Source organism: Natator depressus, chromosome 27, assembly GCF_965152275.1.
Source record: "Natator depressus isolate rNatDep1 chromosome 27, rNatDep2.hap1, whole genome shotgun sequence".
Lineage (NCBI taxonomy): Eukaryota > Metazoa > Chordata > Testudines > Cheloniidae > Natator > Natator depressus.
The window spans coordinates 15,320,805-15,333,912 of NC_134260.1; the positions used below are offsets into that span (position 1 = coordinate 15,320,805).

Sequence of the window (13,108 nt, forward strand, 5' to 3'; positions counted from 1 at the left end):
CAGACAGACATTTCAATTGTTTTATTTAACTAAAACGACAACATTAAGTATTCTGGATTTTTTTTTCCAACAGCAAACAGAGTATTTTAACAAAACAAGCATATATCCTTCGCTTCTCACATTTATCTCCAGACTTCTCCTTGTCCAGATCTATTCCGCCCCCCACAATCTTCTATTCACTGAACTTTTTTAAACTTTTCACTTTCAGAGAAAGGTAAGGGATTGAGTCTGTGTACACAAATTTGCAGAAGGACAATAGAGTTGAGGTCTGTTATTTCTCATCTCTATATATTATTTAAAAACATTTTTGCTGTTAACAAGCATATTACCTCTGGAGACACAAATCCACAGTCTGAGAACTGCAAAACTAAGCATCTCGGATGGTATCTTCTGGACTGAGCACCGAGTCCCATTGGGTAGATAGAAGGATTAACCTAAATAATCGGTACAGAAATCCCTGGAACCCCATAAAATTGAGTTCCTCATCCATGAACTATTGGAACTCATTTACAAAACTTTTCTTAAACATGACATGACTATATTGTCTCGTACTACAGAATTATAATCCCTATTCCATGATGAGAGATCTTTGCTCTACAATGTATCTTAATTAAAATGATCTTTAGATAGGTTTTTTCCTCCAAAAGCATTTTATCAAAAAAAATCTGATTTAAATTAAAAAAAATCCATTTTTTAAAAATCATTGATTTTTATCCACTGTGAGAGACCCAGACCAGTGGGGTGCAGGAGTCTGGTCGAAGGCAAATATACTGGCCACTGGATGGATAGTTTTCTGTTCCCGGAGGCTTCAGGAGGAAGGTCCTGCGGTGGGGATAAAGAAGGGCTTGGGAGGAGGCCATGGGGAAGTAGCCCATGGGGAAGTAGCCCAGGGAGTTGGAGCTGTAGCTCTCAGGCCGCTGATACAGAAGAGGTTGCAGACAGCTGCTATCCATAGGGTCCTGGGCTGGAACTCGGTGTAGAGGGCAGGACTGGGTCCCCCCCACTCTCTATCTGACACAGGAGGAGTTGACCTGTATGTGAGACACACCAGAGGGGAAGGTCTAATTTGGAAAGGGATCTGGCCTGTCCCCGACCCACTAGGTGGGACAACAGAGACTGCAGAGATTGTTCTCCTCCGTTTCCCCCATGCTGGCCAGTGCTGAGGTTAGCTGGGTGAATGGCAGGTGTCACGGAGTCCCCGGGCGATGCTCTGGAACTGCTCCCCATGAAGCCAGGCAGGACTCTGGGGAAGTCTCCTTCCTGTGAGCAGCCTGTCTGCAGGACACACAGCTCACCCGGCTCCCACCTTCCTGGGTCTGACCTCGGAGCATTCAGCATCCTCTGCCCCTCCGGGCGCTTCCCACAGCGAGTCCGCTCAGGCGGGGTCCTGGGGAAGCCAGAGGGTCCTGCCCCCGAACTTCGCAGTCAGACGGGACTCTCAGCCAGCCAGTAAAACAGAAGGTTTATTAGATGACAGGAACATGGTCTAAACCAGAGCTTGTAGGTGCAGAGAACAGGACCCCTAAGCCGGGTCCATTTTGGGGGGCAGTGAGCCAGACAACCACGTCTGTACTTCACTCCATGTCCCAGCCTGCCCCATACTGTAACTCCCTCCAGCCCCACCTCCTCTGGGCTTTGTCCCTTTCCCGGGCCAGGAGGGCACCGGATTCCTTTGTTCTCCAACCCTTCAGCTCTCACCTTGCAGGGGGGAAGGGCCAGGCCATCAGTTGCCAGGAAACAGGGTGTCGGCCATTCTCTGTGTCCAGACCCCTCCACACACCTGCCCTCTAGGGCTCTGCAATGATCATACACCCTTATCCCACCACCTAGATACTAAGAACTGCCTTGGGGAAACTGAGGCACCCCCACGCTATTCAGAGGAACCATTAAGAACAGTCTCGCTTCCTCACAGCACGTTTCAGCCTCCAGCAGAAGCCCCCAAACCGAGGGCTGCCCTGAACCTCTGACAGTGGGACAAGGCGGGTGGGGGGGGGGGAGGATTGGTCCCCAGCTGGAGTGAGGCAGGGGCCAGGGGCAAGATGAGCACAGTGGGGCATGGGGGGGGGAGGGCTGGTCCCTGCTGACTGGAGCAAGACAGGGACGGGACAAAAGCACAGCGGGGTGGGACCTTGGGTTGGTCCCTGGAGCGAGGGAGGTGCCGGGGGTAAACGGCAAGTGCAGCAGGCCTGGGGAGGGGTCAAGAGGATCCCCCGCCCCGACCCACATAGAGCAGGTGCCCCCCCCCGCCCCGCCGAGCAGCGGGCAGGGCCCCCCCCGGGGCGGGTGACATCCCTGGCTTTGGCCCCGGGGCAGCCCGTCGCGCAGGGCAGGGCGGCTCCGCTCGGTGCCTGGCAAGCGGCCTGCGGGGGGCGGAGAGGAGCCGAGCCCCGAGCCGGCTGCGGAGAGGCGGAGCGGGCGGGCGAGCGGGCGGGGAGGACGAGCCCAGGGTCCGGGCTGCAGCAGAGGCGGGGCGCAGGGGTCCCCCGCGGCGCGTGGCCGGAGCCTGGCTCAGCCCGGTGCGGCCCCGGGGAGACGCTGCGGTGCGCGCGCGGGGCCCGGGATCGGCGCGTGCGGCAGCGGGGGAGGCGAGCCCCGGGCTGAGCTGCGGGCACCGAGCGCTCCCCGCCGCCTCCAGCATGGGCTGCCGCCAGCTCTGCCTGCTCCTCGCCGCCTGCGCGGCCGCCCAGCCGCTGGACCCCCGCCGCTGCCCGCCACGTAAGTTCCGCGGCATCTGCCCGGCTCCGCAATGCGGGACGAGGCGCCGCCGCGGCCCCCGCAGCCCCGCTGCCAGCCCGGAGCAGCCCCCGGCTTCCCTGCCCTTCCCCAGCGCCCGGTACCCAGTGAGCTCCCCGCTCCCCCGCGGTATAGACAGGGAAACTGAGGCACCGCGAGGGGAAGGGACTTTCCCAAGGTCACCTGGCCAGGTGGCGGCAAGGTCAGGAATAGACCCCCGGAGCCCTGAGCCCGAGCCCCAGGGCTCCTTCCCACGCTGGGATCAATAGTTCTTGTGCCCTGGATCCAGCCCAGCCCGGCGGGTGCAGAGCGGCTGGGCCCACCCCATTGCAGCACCTGCCTGCGCTCACTGCAGTCCTGAGACCAGCAGCCGGAGACAGGCTCGTCCCCAGCTCCATCCCTGCGGAGCTGCCCTGCCCAGCCCAGAACCCCCACCAGCCCACCTGTCCCTGAGTGTGCACAGCCCCTGCACCCTGTCCCCCTCCCCAAGTTACTTCTCCACTGGACCCTGGAGCAGCAGCTGCTGCTGCAAAAAGCATCCCTGGGAGCTGAAGGGCATGGGGGTATGTGGATGCCCAGCTGGTGTCGTGCCCCCTGGGTGCCCATGCAGAGCGATTTGGGCCCTGGCTGCATCCAGGTGCTGTGACCCTCTCGGTGGAGCGTGGAGCCTGCTTGCGAGGTCATTGCCATGCTGGCTGGAGCGGGGCTGCAGGGGACACAGCCAGCCTCTGCTGTGAAAGAGGCTCCAGCAACACGCCTTTGCTGTGGGTGGGGACGGGGGCGCTCAGGAATACCCCCCAGGGCAGGATCCTGGGCCAGTCCCCCAGGAGACAGGGCGGCCGTGTTCTAGGGCAGGGCTGGGCTGAGCTGGCGTCTTCCTGACCTGCCGCCTGGCGCTGCGCTCTGGCACATGGGCCGGATTTTCTGAGCTGCTCAGCTCCTTGGCCAGGCGGCTGCAGGGTGCTGCGGAGGAGCACGTGGCCAGGGCTGGCCCCGGGTGCGGCTATGGCACCTCAGCAGTCCTGTCCTGGCTTGGGGCTGCAGGATGGGCGCAGAGCCCCTTTGGGTTCCTCCCAGCTGAGTGGCTGGGCCATGCTGCCAGTGCCCCCTGCCCCCCTCAGGGGTTGTGCGGAGTCCTGCCCAGAGGCTCTGCTGATGCCTGGGATGCCGGCAGGTGATTGGGGGTCCCAGGATTGCAGCTGGGGTGTGGGGGGGGGCACAGCCCCTCTCCCATAGGGATGCCTGCTCTGCCATAGCCCAAGAGGCACTGGGGCGTCACTTGCCAGGTGTCCCCAGGGAGAGGCTCCCAGGGGCTGAGGTGCTGTGGGTGCCACAAGGAGTCTCTGCAGAACACAGTGGGGCTGGCTGGGGTTGTGCACCCTGGGCCCCTCACTGGGCTGAAGTGACCTACCCCAGCTGCACTGGCTCCCCCCAGGACAGGAGGGTTAGATTTAGCTGGGCCCTGGGCCTTTCTGACTCCCTGGGCTCAGCTGGGGCAAGGTGGTGGCACGGAGAAGGGCTGGGTACCCGAGGGCAAGGTGCCTTGGTGAGAGGCCCTTTGCCCCCCTGATACCCTGGCTGTGAGGCTGAGGGGTCTGAGCACAGGACGGGGAGGTGGGGAATCCTGCATTCAGATTCTGGCTCCAGCACTGACACCCTCCATGTCATGGGGTGAGGGCCATGGTTCTGGACCCCCCACCCCCAAGCCTTTCGTGGGGGGGGGAGCTGAATGAGGAGCCTCCATCTCTGCTGGACACCACCCTGAGCCTGTGCAGGGCCCTGGGTAACTGCCCCGGCTGCTCTCCCACCCCTGTCTGTGCCCCAGCCCAGCCTGGCCCCTCCCCACAGCGAGAGGAGAGCGTGCAGTAGGGTCCCCAAAGTGCTGGAAAACGGGAGGTGAGCACAGCTCCTGCTGGCCCCCCTGAAGCCCCTTGCTCTGCCAGTGAGCTGTAGCCCAGGGCAGCTATCAGCTGGGGCGCAGGAGAGGGGGAGAAAGAGGCTTGTCCGGTGGGTGTCCCGTGTGATCCGGCCTGAGGCCAGCGCATCAGCCTGTGTGGGGAGCCTGCTGGGGCTGCCCCATCTGATACTAGGCAGGGGCTGCCTGGCCCCATCTGGAGCCTCCAAAAGGAGATTTGATTAACACCCTCCCAGCCCAGCCCTGGGCTCTCCCCTGCCTGTGCCCACCCAGCCCCCCGGCATCCCAGGCCTCACGAGTGCCCTGGGAGCGTGTTGGGTGCCCGACTGACACAGCAGAAACATGGGGCTTCCACCCCCCACCCCCAGGGTCTCCCCAGAGACACCAGGCAGCCGGTCGTGTGGCTGGTGCGGGCAGCCGCTGAGCTGCAGGGCGTCAGCTCTCTGCAGTGGGAGGGAAAAAGAGAGAGCGAGTGAGAGCAGAGGGAAGCCCGGCTGCTCCAGGGAGCCCAGCCGAGCCGAGCCACCCGGAGCCCTGTTTGGGGCAGACTCTTCCTGATCATTTGTTGTGCAGGCAGCAATGGTCAAGGTCTCTGGGGCAGGGCCCAAGGGCCACGCTCTCTAGCACCAAATGTCCCCAGGTTAGGCACCATCCTGCCCCGCCAGCTGCCCCGGGACCATGGCCAGTGTCACCGCTCCCCACAGCTGGGCTTTCCCCTCCTGCATTTGGCACAGCGTCCCCCTGCCAGGTCCAGGTGCCTGGGAACAGCCAGCCTTTAGAGCTCACTGGGAAATCACAGTGAGAACGTGGCAGGGGCAGCGTTCCCTGGGGCATCACAGCCCTGATGGCTCTGGGGTAGCAGCAGGGGCTAGGAGGAGGGATGCACAAATGCAGAGTAATCCATAGGTGTACCCCTGGTTCCCTGTATAACAGATCGATCACTCACCGGTGCGGCGCCTCCTGCTGGTCGTCCAGGAATTAGCTCCATTCCAGGCTCCAGAGCACCTCCTGCTGGCCAGTGTCTCACCTGCCACAGCCCCCCCATGTCCCTCCCAGACCCCAATGCCCTTTACCTCAGGGTTCTGCCCCAGCAGTACCCCTCACTCTGGGTCTCCCCTTCTAGGGGAACCCCCAACCCTCTACACCCACCCTGCCTCAGTGGCTACTGCCAGTCATCATCTAGCCCCCATTCTCTGGGGCAGACTGCAGTGTAATGGCCACTCATCACTGGCAAGGGGGTAGGACCCGCTGCCTCTGCCTAGCCCCGGTACCTCTTTAGGCCTTAAACAAGGCCTCAGCCTGGGGAGTTGCCAGGCTGGAGCTCCCCGGCTCCTCTTGCCCTTCCGCAGCCCTGCTCTGCATCAGGTACCCTCTGTTCCCAGGCAGCCAGGTCCTTCTCCCTCCGGGGCTGGAGAGAGACTCTGACCCAGCTCCTCCCTGAGCCCTTCTTATCAGGGCCAGCTGTGGCCTCATTAGGTGTGGCCCCAGCTGAGGCACTTCCCCAGTCAGCCTCCCTTTTCCCCCCGGAGCGGGGTAACGCCCTGCTACACCCTGCGAGGCCGGATTCCCACCGACGCCCTGCCCCCTCGGGCCTCGAGCGCCTCCATCTCCAGGGCTTTGCAACGGGCTGTTCTGAGCTGTAGGGGCCTGTGGCTGGACTCGTGTGCCCGTGGGTGCTGCACGGGTGGTTGAAGGGGTTTGCATGGCATGACACAAGGACCTGAAGGGGCTGGGGATGCTGGTGAACTGGGGGGGCTAGATGGGTTGGGTGCATCGCACAGGCTCAGCCCCCAGGTCCCATAGGGTGGGGGTGGGAGCCTGGCCCACAAGCTCCGCTCTGACCCTGCACACACAGTAACTGAGTGGCCATAGTGGGCATTGGGGGGAGCCATCGGGTTACCTCTCCCCGCCAGGGTGGCATCTCAGCTACTCACCTGCGACGGACAGCTGCTGGGGACGCAGAGACTGTGAGCCGCTCCAGTCTCAAGCTGTCCTGTGGCCAGCGTCAAAGGAGTTAATGGGCCCCATTGAGTCCCTCATGTCCAAGGGTCCAGCCCTGCCCCCGGTGGCAGACTCCAAGGCCAAGGGCTGAGGAAGGGGTGGGGGTCCCAAGGAAGGACCATGCCTCGTTGCTGCCCAGCCAGGGGGACAGACAGAGGGGGACAGTCCCAGCGGCTGCAGGGCTCCGGCAGCGCCTTTGTCAGCTGGGGAGAGGTAGCAGGGCCAGGGCTGGAGCTGGGCCAGGCTGGGCAAAGTGGCTTTAACGCAGCTTCTTCCCTGCAGTGCAGTGTTACGATGAGCTGGTTGCTCCCCTTTACTCCTCGTCCATCGGTGCCTCCTCCCGCTACAGCATCTTCTACTCGTCCAGCTTCGCCCGGCTGCACAGTGAGTCCTGCCTGCCCGGGCCCGGGGAGAGCTGGGCCCAGCGAGCCTGCCCCAGCCACTGGGCAATCGCTGGAGACCCCACAAAGCAGTGGCCTGGGTGCACATGGTGCTGGCGAAGGAGGGAGGGTCCCCACATACCCCAGAGCAGCGCCTGGGCAGAGTGGGGAGGTTAGTAGGGTTCCTAGGGGATCCCCCTGTCCGTGATGCCCCGGGGTCCCCGTCGGGTGATGCGAGGCCCTGAGGCAGCTTGGAGAGCGTTTACCCTGCTGCCCTCGGGCAGCTCTGGCCCCATGTCTGAGCTGAGCAGGGAGCGGAAAGGCCAGAGCTGCGGGTGGCACCGGGGCTAACCATGCCCCCTGGGACAGGCAGCAGCGGCTGGTCTCCAGACCCCAGTGACAAGCAGCCCTGGCTCCAGATCGACCTGATGCAGAAGCACAAGATCAACGCGGTGGCCACGCAGGGGACGTACAACACGTACGACTGGGTGACACGTTACATCGTGCTGTACGGGGACCACCCCAGCAGCTGGAAGCCCTTCTTCCAGCTAGGGAGTAACTGGGTAAGGAGCCACTGGCGCTACATCCGGGGGGCTCCCATCAGTGCCATGCCTGGCTCCAGAGCTCCCCTGTCTGCACACGGCTCTGCGGGCCTGGGACAAAAGTCTATGAAATCGTGCCAGTCCAAACGAGGCAGTGGGACCTGCCGACTTTTCTGCCCCATGAGAAAAGAACGAGAGGACAGTCGCTGACAGGGGGACATTCAAAACTGATCCAAGGGGAAACTCTCCCACCCGTTGGCCTGTGGAACTCCACACCACAGGACGGTGGTGCGGCCAAGAACTCAATAAGGCTTGAAGGGGGGCTGGCCAGTTCTATGGCTAGCAAGGGCCTCCAGAGTTACCGCATGTGGTAACAAACGTGGGAGGGAGCGTCACCCCTCCTGCCCCAGGCTGATCGCTGCCTCGGCTGATCTGAGACCAGGCCAAGAGCTAGCGTGGGGGCAGATCCTCCTTCCTCTGAGGGGCTGGTGCTGAGCCCGGTCAGAGAGAGGCCACTGGCCGAGGCAGGCCTCAGGTCGGCTCCAGCCTCGGCTGGCCCGGGGGAGTGTGGTCACCCCGGGTGGGAAGGGGCTGGTGGGGGGCCCCGTCACCCCAGGGGAGGGGGCCTGGGCGCGCTGCGCAGGCTGTGCTGACAGGGGCTGTTTCTCCGCCAGACGTTCTTTGGGAACGTGAACGAGAGCGGGGTGGTGCGCCACGACCTGCACTACCCCATCCTGGCTCGCTACGTCCGCATCATCCCCACGGCCTGGAACCCGCGAGGCAAGATCGGCCTGCGTCTGGGCCTCTACGGCTGCCCCTACCGTGAGTGAGCGGGGGTCCTGGCACCAGGCCGCCCAGGGGAGCCGCTGGGGCCGGCAGGGCAGGGGGAGGCCGGCCTGCTGCTGCGGTGCGGGGGGCTTGGGGGTTTCCTAGAGAGCGAAAAGGCTCTGAGCAATGGGCCTGGCTTGGCTGGGTGCTGTGTGGCACAGAGCCCTGGGGCCCCAGGCCCCGCTCAGCCCATCGGGTCTCGGGTGATTTGGGGCCCATACGGCTCCCCAGGAATTCAGCTCTGACCCCCCCCAAGTCTTGCCCCAACACCTCACTGCCCCCAGCCCTCCCCACTGAGCCTGGGGACCTGTTCCCCTTCCTCCCCCTGGCTGCCCCAAGGCTCCTGTCCCAGCTCTGCCCATTCCCTCCCTGCTCTGCCCCGACCCCTCCTCTCCTGCCCCACTCAGGACAGTTTCAATTTCTTTTTTTATTTGGAAACAAATCTGGTCACCAAAACACAAAAACAGCCTTGGGGAGCTGTAGACAGGGGCCATCCCAGGGCCGCCCTCGTGCCCCAGGGTGGGCCTGCAGGCTTCTGACCTCAGTTTCCCCAAAATAATTCACCGTCACCAGTGTCTTCTAAACAATCTTCCCCCCTTTCGGGGTCTAATCTACTCAGATCTATCAGCTCCCCTTTCACTTCAGGGCTTCCCAGCCCTTCTGGGGAGCTGGGTGCCCCCAGTCCTGGCCCCCTGGCTTGGAGACTCTCCCTCAGCTTGGGGGTGCACAGCCCTCCTTCCTGGGGCTGGTCCAGGCCGAGCTCTCTCCTCCACAGCTCTCTCCTTGACTGGGCTGGAGTCACCTGACCACCTTAACCCTGCCCAGGGCGGTCTAATCACCCCAAAACCAGGTGGGGGAGCCTTGCCCCACCCCTTTTCCAAGGCTCCTGGGCCCCCAAAGGAACAATGGCCTGGGTTTTCCCTATACCTCCCCCTCAGATACCAACTCTTCCCTGGCCCATCTTCCTCTCCCCCGGTGTCTGCTTTCCGTTATTCCAGACGCCTGGAAGAGGGTAACTGGCCCCTCAAGTGACCTTAAAGGGCCACTGCTTGTTATGGAACCCAGAAACCTCCTTGCTTGCTGGCAGTTCTGGATCTTTGGGCCAGGACTCCCGGCTTACAGCCCAGGAGCTAGCCCTTCAATCGGTACGGATCACGAACTGTTTAATCAACAGCCGATCACTGAGACGAATACACAGCCCCAGCCCACAGCCTCTGCTCCGATTTGGTCCTGTGGATTGGTCTAGCCATGGGAATGCGCCTCAGCACTGTTAAATGTTTTACCCATTGGGAGCTGCAGGTTAGAATCCCCAGGCGTTACTCTAGCTCCGACATAAAGGAAAATCCTACAGACAGGAGGAAATCAAATAGTGGTTGAAATAATGACTATGGCATGAAACTCAGGACCCTGCGCTCCTTCCTGCATGGAGCGTCTGACACCATCTGGATAACCCGGCCAGTGACTCATGAAACTGCAGGACAGACCTGAAACAATTAGAAAACCAAACGCCTGGTAGATGTTTGCAAACAGGCACCCCCGAGACAACTGGGAAGTCTTGTCTTACCTGGGTCGTGCGTTCCAGTCAACGAGAGACCGTCCGAGTCCAGGCTAGCGGGTTTGCTCTGCAATTAGCATGGCCCCTGGAACACCCAGGAGCTGGGGTTGGGTCAGCCCATGCGATTCGAGGGAATGTTAAATGGGCTAGTTCCTGAGTCCTTGGGCTGGCATTATGCTTGCCAGCTGCCTGGATTTCCAGTGGGCCACGTTTGTCTGGACTCTGTTCCAGTCTGAAGCTTATTTCGATTCTTAGGCCTCTCAGCTGCTCCCCTGACAGGCCGGGGCTGGATTCTGCTAGGTGGGAATGCAGGGCCAGGGCTGTGAACTGCGGCTGGCACAGCGCCCCCCACGACCAGCCTCGCCCCTATGGCTTGTGGCCAAGGAGCCTGTTCTCTGCAGGGTCGGGCCCTGGCTCTGGCTCTCTGCAGGGAGAGTAGGGGCCAGGCAGAGGGGTGTGAGCAGGTTTGGCCAGTGCCCCAGGTGACGTTGGGTCTTGTCCCCCAGGGTCTGACGTGCTGTACTTCGACGGGGACGATGCCATCTCCTACCGCTTCCGCGGCAAAACTGTCCGCACTGTCCAGGACGTCTTCGCCTTCAGCTTCAGGACGATGGAGCAGGACGGGCTGCTGATGCCACGGCGAGGGCTCCCAGGGGGACTACGTCACCGTGGAGCTGAAACAGGCCCAGCTCGTGCTGCATATCAGCTTAGGTGAGCCTGGGCCTGACCAGGGTGCTGCGGGGCTGCTCAGTGCTGCAGGGGCACTGGGGATGGTGGGGCTTGGACAGGGGATGGGGGTTAGGAAGAGCTGCACAGTATGGGGGGGGCAGATTGACAGGGGCTGCTCTGTACTCTGGGGGGGGGCATTGTTGGGGGTTTGGGTGGCAAGATGGGGGTCAGCAGGGTCTGGTCTGTACTGGGGGAGGATTGGGGCCATGGGCGTGGGCAATGGGATGGGGCTGGTCCGTACTGGGGGAACTGGGGCCTTGGGCCGTGGGATGGGGGTTGGCTGGGGCTGGTCCATACTGGGCGGAACTGGGGCTTTGGGGGTTGGGCAGCAGGAGAGGTGTCGGCTGGGGCTGGCCCGTACTAGGGGTAGGATTGTGGCCATGGGGGGCGGGCATTGGGATGGGGGTTGGCTGGGGCTGGTCCCTAGTGGGGTAGGATTGGGGCTGACCCATACTGGGGCAGAACTGGGGCCTTGGGCAGTGGGATGGGGGTCAGCCTGGGCTGGTCCATACTGGGAGTAAGATTGGGACCATGGGGGGTGTGCAGTGGGATGGGGGTCGGCAGGGGCTGGTCTGTACTGGGGCAGAACTGGGGCCATGAGAGTTGGGCAGTGGGATGGGGGTCGGGAGGGGCTGGTCCGTACTGGGGTAGGATTGGGGCCATGGGGGGCAGACAGTGGGATCGGGATCAGCAGGGGCTGGCCCGTACTGGGGGGAGGATTGGGGCCATGGGGGTTGGGCCGTAGGATGGGGGCTGGCTGGGGCTGGTTCATACCTCGTAGAGGGGTTAGGATGACCCCTGAGCGGCACAGGGCAGGCCTGGGGCCCCTCCCTGTCAGTCGGGTGACTGGCCGTCCTCCCCAGGCAGCAGCCCGCTGCACTCCAGTCAGGGGCACACGACGGTGACGGTGGGCAGCCTCCTTGACGACCAGCACTGGCATTCGCTGCGCATCGACCGCCAAGGTCACCATGTCAACCTGAGCCTGGATGGGGAGGTCAAACGCTTCCGCTGCAACGGGGACTTCCAGCAGCTGGACCTGGACACCGAGGTAGAGCCTGTCCCGTCCCAGAGGGGCCGGCCGGGGGCACCGCTGCCCAGCTGGGGTGGCAGGGGCAGGACGGGGGGCCTGCTCCTTGGGGCGGCCCGGCTGGACACTGTGTTGGAGGGGAATGCCCAGCGCAGCTCTGCCCGGGCTCCCAGCCCTCTCCCAGGAGCAGCTGCTGTGGGGACGGAAGCGGCCCATCACATTGCTGTGCTGAGAACCGCCGGCAGCGGGGCCCAGTGGCCTCCGGCTGCGCCCGTGTGATGCCTTCTGAGCTGGGACCAGGGGCTAAGCCAGCGGCAGATCACAGCCAGGCCCCTCCCTGCCCCCTGTGGGGCTTTGCTCTGTGCTGGAGGGGGCTAGCGGGGGATACCCCCGTCCCTGGGAGCCCAAAGGGATGCATCCCAGTCCCACTGGTGCTGAGCTCCACGTCGTTCCTCTCCCTGATGGGTAGGGGGCATGTCCCATCCGCACTGGGGCAGCGGTGCCCCAGACCGCTGGGGCTCAGCCCAATCCCACTGACTCCCCACAGCTGTTCTTCGGCGGCGTGATCAGTCAGAAGAATCGGAGCCTGGTCTATCGACAGAACTTCCGGGGATGCATGGAGAACATCTTCTTCAACTGGGTCAACATCGCCGACCTGGCCCGCAGGAGAGCGCCCAACATCCGCTTTGAGGTGTGGGGCGCAGGCAGCCCGGGAGGGGTGGGGAAGCCCAGGGAAAGGGTGGGGGGCCCTGGGGAGTGCACATGGGGTCCTTTTGGCCTTGGCAGATGCTGTCCCTGGCACTCTGTGAGGCAGGCATCTCTGGCTGCCAGGATGAAGCTCAGTGACCCGAGCCCAGCCGTAGGGCTAGGATTGCAGCTGGCCATGGGCCAGGAACTGGCTGCTCCAGCCCTCACTCATCCAGCCCAGATCGATAGCGCGAGGTCGTTCTGGGCCTGGGGCCACCGGCTGCTGTCACCAGGCGACGGGTGCAAGCTCAGAGCGGGGGCCTCAGCTGCGGCTGCCTCATGGGTTCGGCTCTGGTGGCTACAGGCTCGAGTTCAGCAGAGCTCTTGCTGCCTGGTTTGGATCTAGAGCTCATAGGAACACATGAAACCAGAGGCAAGTAACAGCCAGTCACAGGAACAAGGTCCACTATCTCTTATCAGTGTAATGAAAGTTACTATCACAGTTAGGAGTGTCACGCAGCTCGGTCTAGATGTTAGAGACAGATGTGTCTCTACTGCATGTCACGGCGTCCCCGGGTGATGCTCCGGAACTGCTCCCTACGAAGCCAGGCAGGACTCTGGGGAAGTCTCCTCTCCGGGAGCAGACTGTCTGCAGGACACACAGCTCCCCCGGCTCCACCTTCCTGGGTCTGACCTCGGAGCATTCAGCCT

The 13,108-nt window shown here is 62.7% G+C and overlaps 1 protein-coding gene across 1 annotated transcript in view; it reads left to right on the forward strand.

Moving 5' to 3' along the window:
* Positions 1 to 2,581: 2,581 nt before the first annotated feature.
* Positions 2,582 to 13,108, forward strand: part of CNTNAP1 (contactin associated protein 1) — a 29,657-nt gene continuing 19,130 nt past the window's right edge. Inside the window, 8 exon segments of the mRNA XM_074940379.1 lie at positions 2,582 to 2,715; positions 6,932 to 7,033; positions 7,399 to 7,592; positions 8,246 to 8,393; positions 10,461 to 10,588; positions 10,590 to 10,665; positions 11,547 to 11,731; positions 12,258 to 12,401. Of these exon segments, the coding sequence (XP_074796480.1) occupies positions 2,637 to 2,715; positions 6,932 to 7,033; positions 7,399 to 7,592; positions 8,246 to 8,393; positions 10,461 to 10,588; positions 10,590 to 10,665; positions 11,547 to 11,731; positions 12,258 to 12,401 (1,056 nt within the window). The 5' untranslated portion in view covers positions 2,582 to 2,636.